Here is a 26771-nt window from a genome sequence, read left to right as displayed (position 1 = left end):
TCAGGCCAAGGGAAGGGGACCGGGACACTGCCACCCTTACCATGCCAGCCGCCTGCCTTCCTCAGCTGGGCACCAACCATTTCCTAATCCCAAAAGCTGGGTGCCCTGAGGCACCCTTGCCCCCGGGGAGCTGCATGGTCAGCTGCACAGCCTGCTCCTCGCAGGCAGATTTTCCCATGATGTTGCACATGCTATTTATTCCATTCATTAACCAACTTAATGGTGGCTAAGAATAGACCCCAGATGTCCTTCTGGCCTTAAAAACTTCTCTGCCCTCAAGGAAATGCAAAGCCTAAGTAGCTCATGGCATGTGAACCAATAATGAACCAAGATGTGAAGAGCTTGCACATTTCCAAGAATTCACAAAGTACATCTCTGCTTTTAAATAATCTCTGTTCTGCTTTTGGGAAATAACTGGTTAGCAAGGATAGCTCAGAACAGAGCAATGGGTGTACAAATGTTTAATTCATTGATACAGAGATTGTGCCAGACAGAGCCAGAGCTGTTCAAATGTCTTCAGTTTCTGTTATCTATTTCTGTGATGTTTCCACTGCAACAAGTTCACAATTCTGTAATAAACTGTTTTTTCTGAACAAAGACCATTTCATATCAAGTCTTTAGAAAATATGCATCTTTAGTACAATTTACTCCTGAATTTTTTTTTTGTAATAGAAATTATTCTGTAATGTCATTTTTTATACATACTCCTCAATGCCTTTGGAAAATATCTCAAAATATACTAAAGATAGCACTATGGTTTTCTGCATCACTGCTAGAAATCAAAGCATTCATGTGCAGAAAAAATTTCTTTCTGTACAAGCATTTTTCTTCTGTTGCCTGAATCCAGTCTCTTGATAATCAGCAATTATAGAAAAGAATTCTAACAATCAAATGGGAGTTTGCACTTACAGAAATTCAGGCTATTTATTGCATGAGTTATTCAGACAGAGAAAGCTGCTTGGAAATCTATCAGTAAATGAAAGAAACTGCTATTTCTGAGAACTGAAATTGTATTGATAGAGATTCTAAAGGATCTAAAGAGGAACACGATCCATTTGGAACCAATGTGGTCTTCTCAGAAACAGGAAAGGTTAAATAAGGGGATTTAAGGACCTTTTCCTCTATGAAAATATAGAGGAAAAGATCCTTAAACATAGAGGAAAAGATCCTTAAACATTGCTTTTTACCAACTAATATTTTGTCAAACCCTCTATAGAATTATATGGTATTTCAGAAGTGGTGCTGGGGGTTCTATAGCGCTTTTTACTTGGGCAGCTTTCAGTAAATGGCAGTTTGCTCACCCATCCCATACTCTCCAAACTGTGGCTCTTCACACATTGCAAAAAGACAGACCAAGGCAGAGATTAGGAAAAATTACACTCATTCCACAGACAGGAACCCCAGCTCCCATTTCCTCAACCCTCTGCTCTGCTTGGGTTAAATACCCAATTCCCAGGCCTGAAATAAGGGGGAATGAAATAAAGAACAGAGAACCCAGCCAGGCAGGGAGACCTCTCTCAGCAGAGCAGTTTTCTCCCTTTTAGAGGGAGATTCAGACCCGCATGGGAACCCCAGAGAGCGCCCGCAGGGACACCCGCCCGCACCCCGCACCCCGCACCCCGCACCCCGCACCCCGCATCCCGCACCCCGCACCCCGCCGGGGCTGGACGGGCCTGGGGGAGCCGGGCTGCGGGGAGCTGTCCCTGGATCCCCCAAACCGGGGACCGGACCGAGCCGAGCCGAGCCCCGCGGTGCCGTGCGCGCTCCCGTGCCCGCGCACCGAGCTCCGGGAGCGCGCGTTTCCATGGCAGCGCAAACAGCGGCGGCTGCGCTGCCCCGGCCCCGCTCCGAGCGCCACAGCCCGGGCCGAGCAGGGGACAGCGCTGGGTGAGAGAGACAGCCCTGGGTGACAGGGACAGCCCAGGGTGACACCCCTGGGTGGGAGAGACATCGCTGGGTGAGAGGGACACCACTGGGTGACAGGGACACAGCTGGGTGACAGGGACACCCCTGGGTGACAGGGACACCCCTGGCTGACACTGCTGGGTGAGAGAGACACCCCTGGGTGAGAGGGACACCTCTGGGTGACAGGGACACCTCTGGGTGACACCCCAGGGTGACAGGGACACCCTTGGGTGACACCTCTGTGTGAGACACCGCGGAACAGCGGGCAAGGAGGGTGTGCAGAGAACTCTGCTAGGGACAGATGTGTGACACCCTCTGCTCTGGGAGCATGGCTGATGGATTTATTGCACTGGTTTTCAGATCTGTCTGCGTAGTTACTTTGGCTTTTTGTTTTGTTTGGTGGGGGTTTTGTTTTGTTGGTTTGGGGTTTTTTGGCTTTTTTTTTAAGTTGTTTTACTCAGCAGCCTGATGCTAGGGAAAAGCACTGAATAAAGGTTTCAGTGATTTAAAACCCTCAATGCCTTATCTACTGATTCACGTGCTACTGGTACACAGCTACTGGAATATAATGTCAGAGGCAGTAAAATATATGCCAAATTATTCTAGCAATGAAGCTTTTTTAATTTGCATTATTGAGCTTAATAATTATAAATTAGCAGAGCTAGAGCTTCTGTAGCTTCTGGCATTGTTTCCAAAGTGCTGTGCAAACAACCTATAAAAAAAACCAGCAACCTCAAACAAAAAATATCTTAATAAAATGAACATTTATAAGTTAATCATAGATACATTTCCTATACTTAGCTAAAATTCTATTATAAAGCACTTTTTATCTCTGAGGGTTGCACTGACAATTATTTTCCACATGCCACTGTCTAGTCCTGCTTTTCAGACTCATTACCTGCAGGAGGAATTTAAATCAAGCACAGGAACAAGAAAATTCTTGTGATAAAGGCTTTAGATTACAGAAATCAAGGTGTGCACTGAGGGCTGAAGCTCCAGGTGTTTGCTGCAACTGCTCTGTGAGCTTCAGTAATACAGTAAACTGTATTTAGGCATTTGACTGCCTGCCCACCCCTGCCCTGGTGGGGCTTTCTCCAAAACTCACATCAGCAGCAGGGCTGATGTTGTTCCAGGACGTAGATGAGAGACCCTAGAGAAAAATATCCCCTTATATTAAGCAAAAGTCAGAGAGGTTTGAACTCCAAGTAACAGTCAAGGAGGTTCTTGGTAAAATGTACTTCAAGAGCTGAAAAGGAGAGAGAAAATACTTGGGATATATTCAAAAGCCTAAATTCTACCTCAGCCTCTGTGTCTCATCAGCAGTGAAAGTTTGACACCTCCAAAGAATAAGGTACTAATTGGGCAGCTGCAGGAAATACACAAAGCACCAAGGACAGACATGGAAATTAGGCCAGATGAGTTTAGCTCAAAATACATAAAAACTGGAGGCTCTTCAGAGCAAAAACTGGAGCTCTAAAATAGCCCTAAAACTAGAGCAAGCAGAAGAGGATATTTTCTACAGCATCTTAGAGCAGTGCAGGTCAGGAATGGTGCCAGCAGCAGAATTGCATCAACAGAACTAATACCTCACTAAGCCCAGCTTGCTGCCTTTGGTGATTAAAGGACAGCTTTAACAATGCTCTATCTGTTCTTTGTAAGTGAGATCATTCCCACTATGGCTTGTCCCTTAGGATCCATTGCAAAAACTACAAAAAGACCAGAGTCAGAGAAACAAAAAAATAACCTTCAACAGTTTGCCAACCTAAAATGAAAGGCAACAGAGTTCTGTAAAGTGTGTCTGTGCTGTCCAACAATCATTCATGCTTATTGCAAGAAACCCACAATGCTGAAGCAATTACTGGGAAGAGCTTTAGTGAGTAAAAATGTAGCTTGTGAACTAGTGACAGGAGGATGAAAAAGCATGGGTGTGGATCAAAACTGGTGACTGGGTGGAAAAAGAGACAAGGGACTTGGGTTGCTTGCTGTCTCCAAATTTGTTTTGTTGTTGCTTTCCCATCAGTTTATGTGTAAGGAGGACTGTGTTTTATACAGCTTTCACACAAGGCAGCGATGAACATCTCCTTCTGGAGGTCAGAGCATATGTGTTTTCCAGATTAATGGAGCTTTTTGTTAATTGCTACAGACACTAAAGGCTCAGTGGTTAAGATACAGAAAGTTCCTAGGCCTGTCACTGCTGTAAAACTTATCACATCAATTACTGGCAGATCCCAGCTGACTGATTTATGATTTTCTTTGGGCCAGGGTCAAAGACACCATCCTGACATACAGCATCAACATCTAGAAGTCTCTCTTCCAAACTTGAAATGGAAACCCACCTTGTGTCAGGTAAGGCCACAATGCTCCAGCAATGTTTCCTTGTCAGCTCAGAGGAGAGACCCAAAGTTCTTCTGCCCTAAAACAGAAGAAATGGGTAAAGCAGTTACAGACAGAAAAATCCCTGTCTGAAATGCTGTTGTTGATCATCAGATATGGCCAAGTGACATAAACCATACAGAGGTCTCAGTTTTGTCACTGGCTTCCCAGAAGCCCTATCCAGCACCCTGCTCTTGATCCAGCATTGTTGGACATCTGCCCACACTCCAGGTGTGGCACAGCACATCCCACTCCCTTTGCACTGGGTCCAGATATTCAGCTTCACATCTTCTACATCCTCATCCTGGGTTTTTTTCTGTTTGGTTTGGTTTTTTTGTTTGTTTGTTTTTCACAGAAAGCACAAAAGAGGATGAAAAAAACCCAATGAAAAATCCATTTAAGGTCCCAACAGATACTGAACTTTTCTCAATGAGAGACAAGGAAATTAAGAAGGCTCAGGAGGTATGTACACATGCTTTAGGCTAAACTGTATAATAAGCAATTACTAAGGCAGGCACCTACCCAACAGAATACCAAAATTTTTAGCACATGAGAGATCAAAGACCTCTTCATGGGAAAGCTGAGGATGTTCAGCCTGGAGAAAAGAATGCTCTAGGAAGACCTGATTGAGATCTTCCAATACTCAAAAGGTTCTTATAACAAAAGAGCAACTTTTTACACAAGCAGATAGTGATAGAACAAGGGGGAGAGGATTAAACTAAGAGAGGAAAGATTTAGATTAGATGTTAGGAAGGAATTCTTTACTGTGAGGGTGGTGACACTGGCACAGGTTGCTCAAGGATATTAGGGCTGTCCCATCCCTGGAAGTGTTCCAGGCCAGGTTGGATGAGGTTTTGAGCAACCTTGTCTAGTGGGGTGCTCCTGTTCATGGCAGGGCATTGGAACTAAATGATCCCAAAGATTCCAACCCAAACCTTTCTGGGATTCTGTGATTTCTGGGAGGTCTTGACTGACTGTTGCACAGCCTGGCATAGTGTGAAAGGAAGCAGGAGGTCTAAAGCAAGGCCTCCTCACCTCACACTGGGGACTGACACAGTCTGGTGTTTGCTTGGGTTGAAGGGTGCTAGACAATTATGGGGAAGAGCTTAGGAAGCAGTGCACTAAGGATGTCTGCTGAGTGATATCCTCACCATAAAGCAGGCCCAAACTGGGCAGACAGCACTGAATTACACTTCAGTCCATGTGAAAGCACTGAGCAGGAACACCTTTTACCCTCCAGAAGGTTCTGAACTGGGTTTGAATAGATCTTCTCAATCTGAACTTAATGGTTTAAATGTCCTTGTAGAAGCTGGACTAAGTTGGTTTAAGTGTGGACTGTCCCCCTTTAACCAGGGGACTCCAAGGATGAATCTCAGAAAATTTCCATTTGCTCACAGCAATAACCCAAGAAGGAAAAATGAGGACACTGAGTGGATACAAACTGGCACAGCTGGTGGATGGATGCAGAATACAAATCAACAAAATAATGACAACAAGTGCTAAGGAATTTAGTGTTTCAGTTGCTTCAAGAGAGAATATTATTGGGATTAGCCAGATAAACTAGGCAAATATGCATCAGCAGGGTATCACCACTGCAAATTTCCAGGCTGTCAATAATTTACTCATGTCTTTAAAAAACACAGCAAACAAAGCACAGGATCAAACAGTCACATATTTGACTTCTTACAGGAACGTGAAAAGAGGAAGACTCTGAAAGTCCATGAGAAAACTACTTACTCCACTAAAATGAAGGCAAAAAGTGGGTTGAGGAAAGCTTTGAAAAGGGAGGAAGAAGAGGAGAGCAGAAAAGAGGCGACATGTGAAGAGAGACTGAAATATCTTCAGGAGATGCTTTCACGGAAGTTAGCCATGAAAAAAGGTGGAGAACGGGCACTGTCTTTGCAGTGGGGCTGCTCAGCTGGGTAACAGCCTAGAGCAAAGGCCAAAGAGGGGGTGGGCAGAGCAGCTGGCTCTGGCTGACTCTGGGGAGGCCATGCACACAGTTCTGTGCTGGGTCTCGCCAGCCCTGTGTGGCTGAGCCATCTCCAGCTCAGGTATTTGCATTCAGAGCCCCTCACTGGGCTCCACCAGCCCTGCAGCAATGAGGGGCAGCCAGCTGAGGGGTTGCAGGACCTTGTGTGGTGGAAACCTTTCTACTAAGCCAACATAAAGTTGGATTTTAATGGATACAGGCCTAGATTTTCTGCCTCTGACATGAGTAGATTTGTCATTAGTGTCTAGAGGACAAGGACCAGATTGTCCACTCCATTCTCCCTGGTTTTACTCCATGAAAATCCATATGAAACTGATGCTAAACAAGGTTATAACTATAATACAATAATTAGTAGTGCTGACTCTGAGCATGCCAGATCCATGCTCATGGCAGCCTACATATTCATTGTGTTTTGCCTTGGCCATATTTCCCCCTCTCTAGTCTAAGCAACTTTATATTCTGATTTCAGATTATAAATTCGACAGGGAGACCTTCCATGGCTACCTACAGGACAGAAAACAGATCTTTTTTCTTGAGGTACATGGCTTTCAGCACGTTACTTTCTGTTCATTATTTACTCTTCCCTGTGTTGCTTTGTTTTGATGTTTATTCTCCCAAGATCAATGCCTGGAGATCTTTCCAAGGTGGCACACATCAGAGCTCATGAACTGGCTGTCCAAGTCCTGCCTTACAGCCACTCAGAATCTGTAGCCCAGTAATTCCCAGCCAAGAAAAAAAGGAATGTAGGTCATTCCCATCATTCAGTAGCCACCATGGAAGCATCCCATTTGTGAGATGCACAGCCACCCTGATCTTTGGCTCCTGCTGTCCTGTACATGTGGCTGGGAGCCGCTCTGAACTCAACACGAGGGAATGGAGTAACTGTGCTCAAACATTCCCATTAGTCATCTCTGTTATTGAGCTGTAACACAACTGAATCAATCTTTGTCAGCCAGGAGTTAATGCAGTGCTGGGACTTCTGAATTCTGTCTTTAGATTCACTGCTTATTTGCTATGTTCCTTCTGAAATAACTCCTGGCCTCCATGTACCTGGCTTGCACTAAGTCACACACCTAAGTTTGAAATCCTTTCCCTCTCTGCCCTCAACTATCAGGGAATTTTGGAAAGCTAAACCAATGTACCTTTAAAACCACCCAGCTGATGTGACTGTGTTGCCTTTGGGGCTCATTTCAGCACACCATTGCAGTAAAGAGAGGGGAGATTGAAAAGATGGAGAGCATAACAAAGGATGAGGAAAGAAAGCTGGAAAAGGCTGAGAGAAGGATGGAGAAGGACGCTGCCATGTTTGATGCCTTCCTGAAGGAGAACCACAATAACTCTGTTGAAGCACTGAGAAAGTAAGGAGCACTGAGGGAACCACCACTGTGCTGCTTCATTCTGGGCACAGGAATCTGCTGCTTGACCTCCCTGCAGGGTTTTGGCTGACCACTCTGAGTTTCCCAGAGCTACAGTGCTGGTGGCACCTTTCTCTCCCCACATTCAATAAAAGAGAGGAAGGAGAACAACATCCAGGGAATACCCTCATTGCAAAAGCCCTTGCTCTGGGGGCAGCAAGGAACCTGCTGGTGGCTCCACCACTTCCATTCTCCTCACAACACCCTTTACTGGAGGGAGATACCTCTGCCCAGCCCTTCAGTGAAGCAAATTGAGCACTTTGGCCCTTTGCAGGTATCACAAGGGCACAGCAGATGCTCAGCAGCAGCCAGATGAGGGAGGCCTGAACTTTGGGACTTTGCCAAGGACAAGAGGGTCTTCAGGCAGAGCCAAGCATGTCCTGGGATATTTCTATAACACAGATTTCTAGGGCTCATATCACATCTTTTTCACTGTTTCATAGGCACCTCAATTCACTTCTCACTACTAAATTGTTTAATGGCTTGTTTGTGCATCCTTTCCCAGAGCCAAAAGAGAAACCTCAGCAAAGACAAAGAAAATAACAGAGATCCAGGGACTCACAACTGAAATAAAGAAAATCCAAAGGTAAGATTGCTCATTACTCCTGCCTCACCTTCAACAGCCCCTACAGTGCTACAGCTTCACAGTCCTTGAAAGGGATAAACTTCTAAAAATGTTCCATTTTAAGATCAAAATGTTTTGGCTTTTGTTTTCCAGATGCTGGCTTTGTTTCCAAAACAACTAATCTAGTTCTCTAATTACATTTTTTTAAATGTATATATATTCCAACCCCAAAATTAAATGCCTAGCATCAGATTAAAATCCAAACAAAACTAAGCAATGCATTTTAATGGGGAGCTAAGGAAAGACAAAAAAAAAAAGTATAATTACCATTATGAGTTGAGCTGGAAAAACTTCTCATTCCTTTTCAAGTAAAAATTCAAAAATTAACAAGCTCAGTTCCATAGCAAGAGATATGACCAGGGAATATGACTGATTCTCAGTTTCCACATGAGAAACCACAAAGAGCACAGGTTCCCTTTTGCCTTTGCATATCCATGAAAAAATGTGCCCTCTCTCCCCTTCTCTGGATGAAACTGAATATCAAGAGTGAGAAAAACCTGTTCAAACAGAAGCTTCCATCCCTGCTAACAACCTTTGTCCACTTCTCTCACCCCAGTGACATCTCCAGATTTGAGGACACCCTGCAGGAGTACAAGATGTACAGGGACATCCTCTACCAGCTATCTCCAAAAGAGTGGCAGGAGGAGCACAGAAAAAGGCACAAAAAAGAAAAGGATAAGGAAAGGGAACCCAGAGTTCATGAAGGAAGTGCTTCACGTCCCTCCACTGCAGAGCAGGGTGAGTGCCAGCTGAGAGCTGCTGCTGCTGCTGCCTGGGACAGCCCCTGGCTCTAAGTGGGCACCTCCTCTTGTCTCCAGAGCAGGGTCCCAGTGGCCACAGTGTCACTTTCACGGATATTCCGAGTTCCCTGCTGTTCTCAGAGAGTTTGGATTTCAGGGCACGTGATGTCAGGCCACAGCTTAAACACTTCCTGAAGCCTCTTCTATCAAGAGACCTGTAAGTACCAGATGATGCAAACAAAGGATTAAGGATTGAAAAGAGCACTCAGCTGACTGGGAACCAGGACAGGGGAATCCTACTGCTGATCCTGGCTGGGCATTCCAAGATCTGGGGCTCATTGCAACAAACTCAGAGACCACAGAAAGCTGTCAGGTGTGCAAGTCAGTACCCACGTGCCTGCTCCAAGTGAGCTCCATCCTCAGATCCTCTGCTGAGAGCCTGCCCCAAGTGGGGCTGTCACCAAGACAGTGCAAACAGAGGTTTTTAACCCTTCATGGCGCAGGTACAAGTGAAAGTGATGAGCAGACTGAGCTGCCAACAGCAGCAAAGAATCACTTCCCCCTCTTCCATCTCTTGTGTAGAGGAAGAAGCATTAAACAAATGAGTGAGTTACACTCACTCCCAGTGAGTTTAAAGGCATTTGGATCAACACCCTCAGCTCAGGTTCATGTGTCATTCCAGCCCCATGGCCAGCACAGCCCAGGGCAGCACAAAAGGCAGTTTGATCATGGACAGAAGTAGCTCCTGTGCTGTTTGTTTGTGTGGTCCCTAGACCCTACTGACTCCTAAATATCCCACAGGAGGCAAAGGTGGGAACGTGCAGAGGAGTAAACAGGGACAGTGAACAAGAACAATGTTCCTATGTCACTAATGAGATCCCCTCTGAGCTGTCATTTCTCTAAGGGCCTAACACACAAAATGCTTTTTCAGAAGTTCACTGGAGGAGGCAGAGAGTGAAATCAGCTCGGACGAAGATGAGGTCAGAAGTCTTATGTTGAAAAATTTGTATTTTCTGTTTGTCCTGTGTCACTTACCAATTATTACTAATTTCCCTCACCTTCTAACCATTAGTTACAGTTTTGAGGAGTTACTGTAGTTACAAATTATAAATGCATATTTATACATTCCTGAATGTTCACTTTGGTGACACATATTATAAATACCTTAGTTTAACTTTCCTCCTTCAGTTTCCAAAACCCTACCATCATCTCTAAGCTTGCCATCCTCCTGTGAGATATGACATCACAAAATGAAAGATTTTTCAATTAATGCAGTTACTGGCTTATGTCTGAAATGGAAGTTTTCCCACTCACAGATGTTTGCAATACCTTTTACCCCCCAAAATGCAATTTGTTTTGGGGGTGAGCTGTTGAGGCAGAGTACAGATACACACAGAGCAGGAAGGATGTCCATGTGTGTTTGCACATGGACCTCTCTAGATGGAAGAACATTTGAATAGCCAGGGCTGGTGCAGACCAACCTCCACATTGTTCAGTGGATCAGAATCTAAAGGAGGGAAAAGACTCATCACACGTGTTTTCCTCTCTAGGAGCCTGAGCTCTACTTCACTGATCCTGAACAATTGCTTAATACTTTCATGGAGATGCTGGATGAGAACTTATCCTTTGTCCTGAACTCCCAGGATATTGCAGAGAGTTGGAACAAGGTCCAACAGACTTTCATCAGCACACGTGAAAGCATGTAAGTGCCTGTGGCCCAGCCTCCAGACATAAGTGACCCCTCTGTCCCCACAGACACCTCACTGTCAGACACACATAAGGCTGCTCACACAGCAGGGTCTTCCTTGTGAGCTCCTAGGAAAGTGTCCCATACATGCTTAATTTAGGAGGAAAGACTTGAGCTTGGAACTAATTCCTTAGTCCTCAAGGCACATGCTAGGGAATGATGCATTGAGCATCCTGGAGTCAATGTTAGCGTAATTCTCACAAAGGAAGGCCAAAGAAAGAAATAAGGCAGTTCCTGGAATGATCCAGAGCAGCACCAATGCTGACTCAGTGCAAAACCTTCCTACAGGAAGGCAGCAGGGAACCCAAGTGTCATTGTAATCTACAGTGTCAATGGCAGGTAGATCTATATATTCCCATTTAAAATGTATTTTATCTCCTTGTGGAAGTTTTAAAGGTAATCTGGATCCTCCTTTGACTTACCAAAAAATCCCGAATGTTTAGCGGTGCAATTTCTCCCTCCCCCACACCAGCACAGTCACTGCTTTTCCATTAAAAAACCCCGAAGTTCCCCGTGTTTTCAGGGCTGTGGGTGCAAGTTCCCAGGAAAGGCTGAAGTGTTACCTCCATCTGCCGGCAGCAGAGGGACCAGCCCAGGCTGCGGAGAGCAGAGCCGTGTGTTCCAGAGCTGCCCTTCCCAAACGCCTCCTCTCTCTGCCCTCTAGGGAGAAGGAGCTGGCAGCGCTGAAAGAGCAGGTAAACACGCTCCGGGCCTCCGTGGCCAAGGAAGAAGAGAAAGTAGCCGAGCTGAAGCTCAAAGTTCAGCTCTTTTCCTCTGGAGAACACGAAGGTGATGACCAGGTACACTCTGGGATCCAGGCCAGGGGGGTTCCCATGTGCACAAGTGGTTGCTCTCCCCCAGCCACACCCATCCTGGCAGCAGAGCACATAGGGGTGCTCTGAGGAGGGATCAGTGCTGTTTGCCAGCAATGGAAAGGCTGGTTTGGGGCATTGCTGAGGCAGCCAACTGGGGCAAACCTGTCTGCTCCATGCAGCTGCTGCCAGGTGGGAGCAGGGCTCCCAGACACAGCTGCCACCTGACCCAGGTCACAGCCAGGCTGGGAAGGTGAGACCAACAGGAGAATGGCTCAGTTCAGCCATCTGTTCCTGCCATTGCCCTTGGCCAATCAGGACACAAGCAACTGAGTCTTATTGAGGGGATTCAAGTGTTTCCCTCACAGATTTCCTTTGGTTTTGGAGGGATATTATGGGTCCACTTGGCAGAACTCAGTGTGGCACTCACCGCATCTCCTGTCACCTCCAGGACAAAATGCTCACAAGCCTGAACAAGAAGGTGCAGGAAGTCTATTTCCAGTGCACTGGAGACAATGAGGCAAACCTGCCAACAGTAGAGATGTTAAAGGTCATAGAAAAACAGCTCAATGATTTACTGGACAGCGTGGAGAGAATCCCACCAGCAAAGATAGAAAAGGCTGTGAAAGACATAAGAAAGGAACAGAGGGCAAGGTAAGACAAGACCTTCTTCTGGAAAACATCTCTATTTTAAGTGTTGACAGCTGAAAGAGCCAAATCAACCCGAAAAAAAAAAAAAAACTGTAGCAGCTATGTGAAATTCCAATAAAGCAATCCATCCAATTTTACTTCTGTAAGGGTTCTACATTCACAGTACTTGCATCTCTTCATCAGTGAACTGCAGCCCACAGCTACATTAGAAAAGACCTGCAAAGTACAGTAGAAAAATCTAGAAGAATAAAAAAGAAAACACTAAACCCACAAACAATACCAGATTATGAGAATCATCATTTTAAGAAAACAAATTACAGTAACAAAATTTAAACTGAATAAATAGAAAATTAAACCTCAAGTTAACACAGTCTGCCTTGCCCTGATATTTTGTTAGACTTTAATATGTACATAAGGGCATTTGTCAACAACTCCAGCTTTGAAATGTTTCTTCTACAAAACTTTTAAGTTTAATTTGTATTACTAGATTAAATAGTAGCAATTAACAGTCAGTGTAAGTACCAAGATAAGACACATTACTGTAGACCCAGTTACACAAAATTTCACCTCACAAATAACAAAGAAGATAACTGAACTGACTGCATCTGGCCATCCTCATGTGGATCAGACAGATTAACATGAGGCTTTAAAGCCAGACAGTGACATTTTGGTTCTGCTTATTCTTTTTCTCTGCATTGTTATTCAGCTGTGTAGTAGAAAAGGTATGGTGCTTCTTCCTGATGTTCTGTGAATAGGTTTGCACTCTTAAACTGCAAAATAAGTATGAAAAACATTTATTCTATGCTGGGGATGGAGGAGAATAATTAAAGAAAGATACCAAATAACAGTAAAAATTTTTTTAAAACCCAAAATACCCCAAAACAAAAAATCACCCCCCAAAACCCCAAAAACAACCAAAACAAAAACAACACCAACAAAACCAAAACACAACAAACCCTACTAAGAGCATTAAACATTTTCCTCGAGTTTACATGGTTAAGACTGCAGTTTCTCTACACCAGTGCTCCAAAGCTTGAGCCCATTCCTGTTCCAGCACTTCATTTTCATCCCATCACTCCAGAAAGAATAGGACCAGCTGCAGGCAGTGCTTCCCTCTTACCCTTCACAGCCACCAGCTCCAGCAGGTGTGCCCCAACCTCTGTGCTCCAATGGTTAGATGGAAGGTGTGATGTAAGATGTTATGTTAGATGTTGATGCTGTGTGTCAAAAGCACAGCTGGTGCAGCTGCAAGCTGCATTTAACCCAGCCTTTATTCCCTCTCTTCAAAAGGCTCAGAGAGGAAAAGCAGAAACAAGCAAGGCAGCAGCAGGATGAAGGATTAAAAAGGGACATGGAAAGATCACAGGCACCTGAAGAAAAAAAGGTAAGTGCAGGGGTCTGTGGAAACACCCCACCTCAACAGCTCATTTTGGAGAAGCTGGGGCTACCTGAATATCAAATGTTCAAGGGAAAAGTATTTTTAAGGGGCCTCCACAGCTGTGTGGGGGTGGCACCGACAGCCAGGTGTGGTTTGCAGGATTTACCCAATTGACAGGAGTGATGTAACTTAATCCACTGCTGGGAAGTCAGCCATAGTGCACATGATTCCAGCTCAGTGTCCTTCCATCATCCTTCTCTCAACCACATGACCCCCTCCACTACTTGCCAGCTCTCAGTAAGCTCATTTCAATTCATTAACTTGGTTGTATTAAATCAAGCATGAAAATTGGCAAATGAAGAGCTGGGCAGCAGCAGGACACTCCTGATAACAGCAGCAAGGCCCTGGATCAGCTCAGCCACATCAAACCACACCTTTTCTGACATGTTCCACATCCTCCCAAACTCAGCTCTGGCCCTTTCAGAGGCTCACGCAGAGCTCCTGCCATGGCTGCTGCTGCACCTTCCCCAGGGCAACACAGCCACCAGGAGACCCTGGTTCTGTCACAGTGACAGCACAGGTGACTTGAGAGCAGGGGCCACGAGTTCCTGCTCCTTTAGCCAAGAGAAAATTTCTTTGGATTTCCAACTTCCCATCCTCTTCCTGGCACAGGACTAATGAGGCTTTAGTCAGAAAGCAGTTGTAGGTACAGCAGTGAGTTGCAGAAGCTGAAGCAGGAGCACACACACAGCCTTCAGGTGCTTCACAGTCACCTCCCAGTACAGCAAGCTCACTCAGCAGACACCCTGCAGCCTGCCTGGGCACAGGGCAAGGGCACAGCCCCTCCCAGGCTGGCAGCACTGAGCAGCTTCAGCTGCCTGCTCAGACTCCTACCACTGATGCAGTGCTTCTTCCTCCTCTGCAGAACTACAAGAAAATGGCCTTGCCTTCCAACCCATCTGCCAGGAAGGAGAACAGCCAAGGAAATAGATAAGAAGAACAATTGTATTATTTCTCCTGATGGCACAGCCTTAACCACAGCTTACAGGGCTGATGCTGTTCTAGAAGTCTTTTCTAGTGCTACAATCTGTCAGTCTTTGCTCAGCTGAACTTAACTGTCCCATGAAATTTCCTTCTCCTGCCCTAAGATTCCAGGAAAAGTTTACAACCCCTTTTCCCCTCCTTTGGTATTTTGCCTAAGAAAATAAATAAAAAATCTCTCATTTTGCTTCTCAAGCTCCTGCTAAGCACCAGTTTCTCATTCAGTTTTTGATGCCAATAGCACTCTCTGTACAAACCTGAGCAGTGAGATCTATGGCAGTCCTAGGTGACAATCTTTGTTAAGGCACAGCCAAGGCAGGTACCTCACAGACATTTATGAACATCACAGGTCTTCTGAAAGACTATAAAAACAGAGGACTATGCTCCAATCCAAAGCCTTTATAGACTCTACCCCACTATGGTGAAGAATACACAACTGAAGGAAAACCACAAGCTCTCTGCAGAAATCAAGCTGCCAGTAATTAGCTTTGTGTCAGATGCATCCATGCAAAGAACAATACCCAGTGACAAAGTGACCATAAAAAAAAAGCTTTATTAACCCTTTTGCACCAGCAGTTCTTCAGGTATCCATTGCCAGCAATGGAGCCCTAGCCAAGTGATCCAAGTTTCTGCCCTCAAGAGGTTAGCACTTTACATTCACTTACAAAGCTGAGTGAGGTACATTTTCAGAAGTAGAAAGATTTGGTTGCAAGTCCCATAAAAAGATGGAGTGTTCCTTGGCCATTTTAATGGATTACAAACTGGTATGGTCCTTGAGAACAGAACAATGCAGGCATTGGGAGCTCGAGGTGTCTCAGCTTCCAGGGAGAGCACAGTGACCCCTCAGCACAATTCCTCCTCAATCCTTCCACCTCTCAGGAGGGGACTCTGTGCTGCAGCCACAGCCACCAGGAGATCTCAGCTACCAACTGGTTTGAAAACCCAGCCTGAGAGGGTTCAGACTTTCCCTGGATGTAAGCTGTAAACTCAGAGTGAGAGGAACAGAGAGACCTCAATGCTCAGTTAGGCTAAAGATAGAAAAATAAAGCTGGTTCAACCAGAGATATAATACTGCCTACAAATCAGGAGCTGAAGTTCACTGTAACCTGTATGCTTTTTTTCCTCCCCAAGTCTGCAATCAAAAAAGCATTTATATGGACACATACATAGTTCAAAAGGCACAGGAAGTAAAAGCATTTCTGAACGACCTCATGTGAATTTAACATCAGTATAACTGTAAAATAAATAAATATGTGCAAGATTAAAAAGATCACAACGTTCTCCTCTGTGACATATCTTATTTTGTAAAAAAAAAAGAAAATACACATACGTGCATACACACACCTCACTGAGAATAAAAAAAAGTACAAACAGTCTTTTATCAAACTCCTATACATACTTTTACAGGCATTCAGAACATCACCATAGGAAACAATTAAATTACTACCTTAAAACGTAACCAAAGGTGGTTTTTTTCCCCTATACAACCCTATACTTATTTAGGTGTCTGCAATCCAGGTAAGTAGAGTACATACAACCTCTTCCCCCCACCCCCAAGAGAAACTGCAGATTTTCAGGGGCAAATCTTCCTGGGTAACAACTCTTTCCCCCTCATAAAATACTCTGACAACTGCATATTTTGTAAACCAGCTCCAGGTGCATCTGACACTCTGGGATAGCAATAAAGAACACGTGTTAACAGTGTTCAATTAACAAAACAAAAACACCAAACAACCCTAAATAAAAAGGTAGTGACCAGTTCACAGGTAACTTGGCAGCGGTTTATAGATGAGATAAAAATCAAGGTGCTTAAATTTACATGACGGTCAACATTCCTCCCAAAAAAGGGAACACAAAGATAAAACAAACCTCTCTCAGATGCTGTTGGACTCTTAGCAAATCACTTACAGTGAGTACAGTTCTATTGCAGTTTTCTTTTTCAAGTTTTGCTGGAAGAATTCAGCAAAGTATTTGGGATGCAGGAGCAAGGAAAGGGAGAAACTCAACATGAGCTACAAACTGATTCACAGCTAAGTTAACATTTAGAATCTAGCTTTCTAAAACAAAGATTTTAGAGCATCTCATTTTCATGGCATAGAACGTTAATTCTGTTACATGTGACACTTTATTCTGGTATTCTGCCAAACATAGAGGCCGAAACAATTCTTTTCTTTGTGTGTGGAAAACACTTGCAAAATTTAGCTCTTAATTCCTTGATGCCACTGGCTTCAGGAGGAGACCAATGGAAGGAAAGTTTTAACTGTCGCAGGCAGGATTATAAATTTGCATTTGTTAGCTGTAGAATACTTGCTTTCCTGTGAAAACAGTAAATATTACCTCAGTTTGAAGTGTAATAAAGTACTTCTCCCTGAAACAACACTGTACAGCAGTCTGCCTCAGCCTCCCAACCACCAGGCAGACAGGGTATCTTACACAGGCACATCAAGTGGGATTTACATTTTTAAAGAAAATCTTTCAGCTGCAACTGTCTTAAGCAAATCACAAAGAGTGCAACGATACTTCAGCTCTCCTACTTTTCGTATTTTCCTTGGAAAAAGACCCACACAGTAATCTCACTCTGTCATGATTGCCCCATTTGTTTTCAAGTAACTGCTCTTATTAATCGTCATTCCAGATCCTGTAAATTTATTGTGCTTCCAGTGAACTGAGAGTTATCAGAACCTGCATCATCTTCGGTGGAATTGTGTGGTTCCTGTTAAAGCAAACAGACAGCATGAACTACTTTCACCTCTAGATGGTTTCAGTGCTTATCAGCAAGATTATCTTGACACTTATTCAACACCAGAGAAATGCCTGGAATGGCTCAGAGGAAACCCATAGCTCTTCACTTCTGGGATCCACCCAAACAGTGTTGCCACAGTTTTTCTATGGAACACTTCAGATAAGCATTACTAATGGAAATAGATTTAAAATAATTTTTTCCTCCTTTAACTCTCTACCATGTCCCACTCAATCCCACTTCTCTCATACTTATAGGTTTTGAGGAAAGTGACCCTTCTCAACAAAAAAGATTTATTTTCTATCCAGGAGAAACCCACTTGGCAGGAATAGGTACATTGCAGAGTTTATAAAAAATGAGGTTCCTAAGCAGGCTTTAAACTTAACTGACACTCCCATAAGGGCACCACTCCAAAATCTAGGTTCAAGATTCTATTGCCCAGTTCCCACCCCACCTTTCTGTAGCCTGCAACATTCCAAATCTGATCCTCTTTCTTGACCCACCTAGTATCTGCAGGATGGGATCAGGAAAACAAGGGTGGGGCATTTCAGAAAAAAAAGTAACATTTAGTTATTTATTACTCAGTAACAAAGGGAAAAAAAACCAACTACTTCTGATGTGCCAAAGGTTGACAACAGACACAAGATACACTGTGCAGTGCAGCTCTCTGCTTACTATTCCTTGTGAATGGAATTCAACTCCCAGTGGGAAACAAGATATTTTCATCAGGCAGAACATGAGAGTGCTCACAGTAAACTGTCTTTACATTCAAGCAAGGCAATAAAACCCAGTGGCTTGACATGCTGTACCTGAAGTATGTAAACAGGTAAATCCACTGTAAGCTGAGAATGTGACGAGGAAGACTGAGAGCTCAGCTGAAAGGGAAGATCTCCCTCTCCTGGGGAATCATCCTGAGAATGCAGAAACATGACCAAGTTACACAACCCCCAGGTAGCTCAGCACAATATGGCAAATTTCACTCAGTCTCACAATCTTAAAATATCTGTTAAAGTCACTGCACTGGACCAGTAAGCTTTCCACATCTTTGTGGAGCTGGGCCTAACTACAACTTAAATCTGAACCTAGCTCAGTGGACGACCTATTATCCTGTCCTCATCAACTTGGAACACTGGCAAGATCTGAAGAGGAAGGAAGGGTTCTTCTTTCAACACATCTAACAACACAGAAACATGCAACAAGTTTCACATGTTTTCATGAACCTGATACTTAACAGGAAAGTTACAAATGTGTACACCCATCAAAAAACAGATCAACGGAGAACTCAGCCCATAGGTCTCTCCACAACAGAGCTGTTAGCAATGAAGGAGAAGGAACAGAGAAAGGACCCTTTCTCTGAATACTACACAGCTGCACCTGGCAAAAAACCTATTACCTGCCATGCACCACTAATCAGCCCCCACCAATTATTAGGTTGTTTTGGGTTTTTTAAATTTTAAGCTTTATTTCAACAGATAAGAGAAATAACAGTTTAGGCTGGAACTTCTTTTTGCAGGATCACTTTCATGTCCATCTCATTTACTTTATAAATAAGAGGTGGAATAATGTAAGAATACTGCAGAGCTCAAGACTCCATCCAGGGGCAGTAGGACCTGAGTTCACAAACACTCAAATTCTTCCATAAATGCAGCTCTGGATAACAGAGAAGCTGAGCATGTTTTCTTCTCCTCAGCCCTTACCTGAAGAAGCTGAATTTGCACATACTGGGCTCCAGTGGCAGGGTCCCTTATTGTCAGCCCTCCATTTGGCAGAACTATGTTACCACCCAGTCGACTGCCAGGAGTAGAGGAAGAAAAGTTGGTTGGGCTTACTTTATCACCCTTGTTTTTCCTCTGACCAGAACCAGATGCCCCTAAAAAAAGCAATTTCAATATTTAGATGAATTTGCTAAAGTTTTCTACTAGTATTTTTCAACTTTTTGCAGCTGTTTAGAGCACGCAGCAAATGCCCACAGCAGTGCAATAAAATCAAGGACATGTGACAACTGCTAAAAGGCAGAAAGCACTCAGCTGGTGAACTCCAGCTGCTGACTGAGCACCTTTATACCTGAACACCATTGAAAAATCACAAACTGCTAAGCTTAGGGCCTTCCCCTGGGGTAGCAGAGAAATATCAGCATATTCGTGGTGTTATAGAAAGGAATTAGGAGGTAGGATTGCATTTTCTATTTTTCATTCTGCAACTCATTTCCTGAGAAGTCATGCACATGATTTTTCTAAACTGTAAAAAAAGCATAGTGAAGATCATTATTTACAGGAAGATTTCAAGGACTACTAGGTAGAACAGGCTACACAAGTACAACTATCACAACCTTAAGCTTCTTTTCAGTTTAAAGCAGGATGAACCAGCTGCTATATCACAAGCTGAAAACCAAAATCCTAATCAAAACAAATATAAGAATACAGTCCTGTCAGTTCAGGTTTTTCTTTGGATTAAAAAAAAAATCTGTAATAAATGAAGGGCTTGGATAACCTATATTTAAACCCTGAACTTCCCTCTACAGCATTCACTCAATCTAGTTAAACCAATCAGAAATACAAGACTCTCTAGACCTCTTTGAGAAGCACAGCATACCATTAAGGCAACAGCTGGTGAAAAATGGACTATTGGGAGTCTTGAACAGGAACAGAAACAGCAATTTTCTGAGGTTATCTAAGGAGTCATGCAAAGTGCAATCGTATTTTTTAAACTAATGTCCAAAAGACATGTTTGATGATACCTGCATGTGTTTAATAATATAAGGCCCCTTAGAACTAGTTTCATAAAGCAATTCTCCTTCCATGAGATGATTTGCTGAACCAGACAGAATGTATGCACATATGCATTTGACAAACACACAAACAAAACAGTACTCAAATCAGAACTAGTCTTGCCTCAAAAACTTTTGCCTTGATTTTCAGAGGAGGGAGGTTTAAGACACAGCAAGGCAGCACTAAACTCACTCTATGTATATGATTTTGATATATCATAAATCTATAATATCCTACCCCAGCTCCAAAGGGAGACACAACTCAAACACCTGAGCTCATGCAAGTCCAGGGAACCATGGACCACATCTGATCTGACAAATGAATGGTTATTATTCACATCTAATGGCTCTGAGTGAAACTAAGAGGACACATCTGGAATCATGACCTAAACTCACCCTGAACAAGAATGCTCTACAAGGCTGAAGTACAAGAGAGAGGTTTGAGTATATCTAGATAATCAAAAAATAAATTCCTTCACTGTTACTAAGTGAAACACAAAAGCAAAATCTAGGTGAAATTTCCATTGTCTATACTGAGTAAAGAACCCCCTAAATAAGACCAGAAGCATAAACAGAAAGCACAGTAACATAATTTTTAGTTTTACTAAGAAGCAGATGAAGAGATGGACAGCTAGTGTCTTGTTAATAATCATGAAACATAGGGCACAGCTTTCTTTGTAAACTTCCTGTGGATCTGATATTCCACAGAATGTGATTATCCTCAGTAACAAATGGTACACCACATGCATAATTATTTTAACTATCAATAAACAGGACAGGACATTTAAGAATGTTACTCAGAAACCTGCTCCCACTGCACTACCAAAATTACTAAATATTTTTATTCAGTAAATGTAACAGAACTAATGGCTTCTCACCTGTGCTGCTGCCATTCCCTTTTTGTTTCTTTTTCTTGGCCAGCTGAATGGCTCTGTAGTCTGTTCTCGCAGACCCACTGCTCTCCTAGTTAAAGGAAAAAAAAAAGCCCAGAGATGCAAGGTTTTTGGAATTAAGAGCAAAACAAGAAAATGAAAACACACACTAATGAGTTCTCAGATGCACTTATTTTCTATGCTGCAAACACTGAATTCTAGTTTCCCCTGATCTTCTGATTAGAATTTCAATAAATTCCCTGTATCTACTCAATATCTGGAGTTCCACACAAGAAATTGTTAGCTCCACATTTGTAAGTGTTCAGATTTTAAGAGTGTAAACATGTACTTCATAACACGAACAAAAAGTTAAGTCTGCAATAACACAGTGAAAACAGAAAGGGAAAAGTACTTAAAAGAGGAATGCAGACTGGAATGAATATGCTGCAGTTCCTGTTACAGCCCAAATCTTTCCCTGGAATGAAATGAACAAGTAACACGTGTAACACTTATTCTTGGGTGGTCTTGCAAATTCCATTTCAGATGGGCAGCTGCTTATTTTGAAAGGTTCTTCCTGAACTGTCCCCACCAGAATTTCAGTATTTCTTAGAACTTGTCACCACACTGAATCTACCTGTGAAAACACACTACTCAATACATCATTCTACATCTTTCATCAGAAGAGAGACAAAATGCACGATCTGCAAAATCTGAAAGGTCTCCCAATAAGGTGTGAGCAGCCAGGGATACCCCCAAAGACAGGCTGTCTCATCTGGGGGTGAAGTGAATACAGTTGCTCCATACCAAAAACGAGCTGCCAGTCACTGCACCAAGATCCATTTCCTTCTGTGCACTGTAACTCCCTGGGGGGTTGGAGAACACAAACTGTGTCACGACTTTGCTGCCCTCCTGCTGACCAACCACATCTGAGCTGGGGAGCAAATTCCGTTCAGCTTTAACAGGTGTCAGTAACTCAGGCACGTTGGTGCTGCCGAGGCTGCTGGAAGGAGTCAAAGTGGCTGTGTCCATTGTTAAATTATTGCTGCATGTCAGCCCGTGCACATCCTGACTGGGATTCCTCACTGACAGAGACGCCAGCGAACCCAAGGCTTCGGCATTGACAGTCTGTACATCATCCAAATTTAAAGTGCTTTGCTGTAGAACCGTTGCATTGGTTCCCAGCAGGAGAGAACTGTCCAGGCTCTGGGGCATGTCACTGCTGGCCACCAGGATCAAGGGATCAACTGCCTGGCTTAGGGAGCTGTTACTGACAGGCAGGCTCCCCCCCAGCGTCGAGCCCACCGAGGCCACATCGATGGTGACGATTCCAGAGTTCACCAGCGCCATGTCCGCTGCAATTCCAGAATTGTTACTGGACACGTTGGAAAACAGGGAGACGAGGTCCATGTTGCTGAGATCACTCTGTCCTGGACTAGTGAGCTCACTGCTGGGGGTGAGGGAGCAGGTTGCTTCCAGCTGAGTTAGGAGATCTGAGAGAGAAGGGTTTGGTTATAAGAGAGCTTCTACAGACAGCAGGAAGAAAAGGAAGCTTAAAATTCTATAAAATTCTATATTCTTAGCCTACTAAAATACTTCCCACCTTCCCTGAAAGCAGATTTAGGGAAAGGCAGCCTACCAAAATAAGTTCATTCTTTTACTGAGAAGTGTGCTTATAATAGCACTTGCCAAAAAATAACACTAATGCAGTGCAGGCTAAGTATTAATTGTAGAGGAGTGAAAGGGGTGAAAAGAGAAATATTTTTAGTCCTTATTCATATTTTACAGATGGCATTGAAAAGGACAAGCTCCGCTTCATTGAAAAATGCTGCAATTTCTCACAATTTCAGAGGTCATCCTCAAGTATCACTTTCTGATACTCAGAGATCCCACTGAATTTTAGAGGAGCGTGAAACCGATTTCAGTCTCAGAAAAGATTCTGTCATTCATATCAATGGAACTCAGATTTCAACATCAGTAAATTACACATTTTCCTTAATAAAGCACTTAATTTTTCCACTGCACCCTGTGATAGCCAGAGACAAACTCTTTACCTGGGCTGAAGTTATGCTGCTTGACCATGTGGGTTTTCATGCTGTGTTTGGAAGTGAACAGTTTATTACAGCTGGAAACGGGGCACCGCGACTTTAACGAGTCCACATCCTGCAGATGTTTTTTGGAGTGAATATACAAACTACTTCGTGCTGAAAATTTTGCACAACAGCCTGCAAGAAAATATATAAGGCTTTGAAGTTTCAAATTTAATGAAGTTTCAATTTAATATTCATATTTAATGTCTTAACAAATTAAAATATCCTCTACTTGCTATTTTGCAGCAGCTGTGCATACACTCAGAGGAACCACAAGAAAGTAAGCCTGTCAAAGGGTAGGACAGTTTAACAACCTGTTTCTGACAACATGAAACTCTTCAGAAATTCAATGTAAAGCACAACCTTTTCACACCATGGCATCTGAAATTTTTCATGACAACTGCTGGAAACACCATAAAAGGGAGAAAAAAATCCAGCAGAGCTGAATAATCCAGATCACACCCAAAAACCTTTGCTTGGGGAGTCCCACTGAAGTGGTGAGGGTGGTCAAGCTACAGTATGAAACAGTTTGCTCTGTAATTCCTAACTCTGGGAATGATCACTTGTTCACGATGTCTGTTTAATTTTACCTCTTCAAACCCTGCTAGAAGACTCACTCTTAATTGTTCCAGTCCTGTACCATGCACACATAACCTTTAGACAAAAATACACACCAGTTACCAGGAAACACATATGAGAGTGGAGCAATACCTTCTACTGGACACTCAAATGGCTTTGTACCAAGGTGAGTTATACTGTGGCCTTTCAAGTGTTCTGCTCTTGTGAAGGACTTCCCACAGCCTTCCACTGGGCACATGAATCTCCTGTCATCTTCATGTTTCCTACAAGGGAAGGAAATTCTCATTGGCATGATTAAATCCACTACTGCTTAGCTACTGGAAGAGAAACAAAGACAAGGTAACAACCAGTAGCTTAGGACAGCATAAACAGAAAAAGCTTCCTTTACCTTTTATGCCTCAGAAGCTTGGACATACTGGTAAAAGACCAGCCACAGCCTTCAAAGTCACAGATAAAAGGTCTTTCACCTTGAATAAAAGATGTTACATTAATAATCTAAGACAAAACACATACTGCTACTAGAAAATATTAAAACCTGCTTAAGTTGAATTAATTTAAGACAAGACAACTCAACCAGCCCCTCCTGCAATACACTGCAGAGTACTATGATGTCCCTTCCCCCTTCTACAATCTGGGCTTTCTTTAACTCCATGCTGTTGCTTCAGAGAGCACAAGTATTTATCAATTCCCCTCAGATCCTGAAGGTGCTTCAATAGTCAGTAACAGCATCACTCAAACAGAAACACAACTGAACTGTTTTTTCCTGTTTTCATGATCTGCCACTGTGTCTTGATTACAAGACTGTGAAGTATGTGATTTGGTTTCCATCACACCTATGAACTTCAAGTGACACTTGAAAAAACCTCAGAACTGTAAAACCATGAAACCAGGAAAAGAGAGGGCACACCAGTAATATGACAAGGCTGTATTTCAGTTTTGCAGAGGTCCTTGCAAGTCAGGCATGCTTGCATGCTGAAATTTATCTTCTTGCTGTTCCAAACCTTAGTACATACATTCCACATGCTCTGAGAGTTTTTCAGCTGTTTGTTCATATCAAGAGTAAAATTTATGCAATGTTTTGGACATCTATGAACTTGGGAATAGAGCTGGGATAGCTTTTTCTGGACAGAACACACAATGACAAAAGCCACAGCTTTGCATATGTGCTTTACTACTTTGCATATGACAACTTGATTCAGTGGGCTCCTACCCCCAGAAGGCCAAGAATCAAATGCTTTCCCTGACTCCAAATAACTAATGTCACCCTTCCTTTCAGTTTTTCCAGCACACTGCAGTCCACTTTCCACATACTATGCTCCATGTACTTCCCCATGTACAAATCATCCCTGTGAATACCTGTGTGACTCCTCATGTGGATTTTCAGTCGGCAGGCCTTGTCATACTGCTTGTTACAGCCAGGGAATGAGCAGGAGAACTGCTCTTGCTCTCTGAAGTGGGCTCGATTGTGGGAGAATAATGCACTCACTGTGATAAACGTTCGCTCACAGCCTGGGGAGAAAAGGGAAATAGCACATCTGCTTGGCAAAACTCAGTCACAAAACTGCTCTCTTTTCTCCCTCCCAGCTTTTAGCGAGGTACTTTCAGGATCGTTTTTCAGCATATTGCATCGAGGGAAACGGAAAAAAAAAAAACAAACAGTGAGATCCTACACATTATTCCCAGGAATTACAACTGTTTTGCCAAGGTGGGCAATCAGATACAGCCTGGTTTAAGGCGCACTGAACGCTGGTGCCGTGTCTTGCGGTGTTTCACTGCACCAGCACAAAGTCACAGGAGGAAAGGCACAGCACCCTCCAGCTCCCAAACTTTTCCTTTGGTAACCGAGGTGGTTTGGAGGAGAACCTTCCTTGACATTCTGGGGTACCACGAAGGGGAAACAGAAGAAGTGAGCCGAGCGCCGCAGGGCCTCAGGGCAGGGATGATCCCAGTTTGTGGAAGGGGAGGGAAGGGAGCCCAGCCCCGGAGGCGGCTTACCGGGGAAGTCGCAGCGGAAGGGCCGCTCGGGCTCCAGGTGGCTGCGGCGGCGGTGGGCGGCGAGGCGGGCGGCGCTGGGGAAGCGCTGCCCGCACGCCTCGCACTTGTGCGCCGCCTCCTGCTCGTGGGCGCGGCTGTGCGCCCGCAGGTTGTACACGGTGGTGAAGCGCTTGGTGCAGCCGGGCGCCGCGCAGGCGAACGGCCGCAGCTTGTCGTGCGAGTGCAGGTGCCGCCGCAGCTTGTAGGCCGTGGCGAAGGACCAGGCGCAGCCCGGCACGGGGCAGCCGAAGGGCCGCGCCGCTCCGCCCCGCCCGTCCTCGCCGCCGCCGTGCGCCGAGAGCCGGTGCAGCCGCAGCTGCTGCTTGCGGGGAAAGGCCTCTCCGCAGCGCGGCTCCGGGCAGGCGAAGGCCGGCGGCGAGCGCGGCCGCGGCCCGCCCGGCGGCTCGGCGGGGCTGGCGGCGGCGGGGGGCGCGGCGCCCGCGGGCTGCTCGGCGCCGGGCCCCAGCGTCAGGACGCCGTTCTCGATGCGCACCAGCAGGCTCTGGTTGTTGATGGTGATGGTCCCCGAGAAGGCGCCGTCCTCCGCCCCGCCGCCATCGCCGCCATCGCCGCCATCGCCGCCCGCGGGGGGCAGCGGTGCCGGCGGCGGGGGAGGAGGCGGCGGCGGCTGCGGCGGCGGGGCCGAGTCGGGGGCCTCCTCCGGCGGCTCGGCGGGCGGCGGGCCGGGCTGGGCTCGCCCCGCTTCGCCGCCGCCCGCGCCAGGCTCGGCCGCGCCGCGCACCACGTTGAAGACGAGCAAGAGCCCATCGCTGTCGGGCGCGGGCCCCGCCGGCGGCGCGCTGGGCGCCGGGCTGGCGCCGGTCTCCGGCTTCTCCTCCAGCAGCAGCACCGGGAAGCTCACGTAGAGGCCCGGCGCGGGGGTGCTGCCGGCGGAGGAGGCGGCGGCGGGCGGCGGGTCCCAGCCGGGCGGCGGCGGCGCGGCGGGGCCGCCATGTTGCGCGGCGGGCCGGGCCCGGGCCGCCTCCGCGGCCGGCAGCCCCTGCGTTTCCAT

At 45.0% G+C, this 26771-nt stretch overlaps 2 protein-coding genes across 2 annotated transcripts; one reads left to right on the top strand and one right to left on the bottom strand.

Annotated features, from left to right (window-relative positions):
- The first annotated feature begins 1845 nt into the window (after positions 1-1845).
- On the top strand, positions 1846-15950 carry CFAP100 (cilia and flagella associated protein 100). The gene is made up of 15 exons (XM_066558095.1): positions 1846-1887; positions 4168-4251; positions 4634-4740; positions 5968-6157; positions 6741-6808; positions 7466-7629; positions 8192-8272; positions 8868-9049; positions 9130-9268; positions 9983-10031; positions 10602-10753; positions 11463-11598; positions 12062-12264; positions 13552-13645; positions 14565-15950. Exons 2-15 carry the CDS (start codon positions 4230-4232, stop codon positions 14631-14633), a joined length of 1656 nt encoding a protein of 551 aa, XP_066414192.1. The 5' UTR covers positions 1846-1887; positions 4168-4229; the 3' UTR covers positions 14634-15950.
- ZXDC (ZXD family zinc finger C) lies at positions 15214-26771 on the bottom strand. Its single transcript, XM_066558094.1, has 10 exons — positions 25721-26771; positions 25082-25234; positions 24114-24192; positions 23858-23988; positions 23111-23281; positions 21864-22549; positions 21066-21150; positions 19118-19290; positions 18230-18331; positions 15214-17393 (listed from the first exon to the last, which is right to left on the bottom strand). The coding sequence occupies exons 1-10, from the start codon at positions 26769-26771 to the stop codon at positions 17307-17309; spliced, it is 2718 nt and encodes a 905-aa protein (XP_066414191.1). The 3' UTR covers positions 15214-17306.

Source organism: Molothrus aeneus, chromosome 12, assembly GCF_037042795.1.
Source record: "Molothrus aeneus isolate 106 chromosome 12, BPBGC_Maene_1.0, whole genome shotgun sequence".
Lineage (NCBI taxonomy): Eukaryota > Metazoa > Chordata > Aves > Passeriformes > Icteridae > Molothrus > Molothrus aeneus.
This window is presented reverse-complemented; position numbering and strand designations above follow the sequence as displayed.

Coding starts and splice junctions, on each gene's coding strand:
- CFAP100 (XM_066558095.1), top strand. CDS start 4,230: ATGGAAACCCACCTTGTGTCAG. Junction 4,741..5,967: donor AAATTAAGAAGGCTCAGGAG/GTATGTACACAT, acceptor GACTTCTTACAG/GAACGTGAAAAGAGGAAGAC. Junction 13,646..14,564: donor AGGCACCTGAAGAAAAAAAG/GTAAGTGCAGGG, acceptor CCTCCTCTGCAG/AACTACAAGAAAATGGCCTT.
- ZXDC (XM_066558094.1), bottom strand. CDS start 26,771: ATGGAAACGCAGGGGCTGCCGGCCGCGGAGGCGGCCCGGGCCCGGCCC. Junction 25,235..25,720: donor CTTCCGCTGCGACTTCCCCG/GTAAGCCGCCTC, acceptor TTTTCTCCCCAG/GCTGTGAGCGAACGTTTATC. Junction 24,193..25,081: donor CCACATGAGGAGTCACACAG/GTATTCACAGGG, acceptor CTTTTATTCAAG/GTGAAAGACCTTTTATCTGT.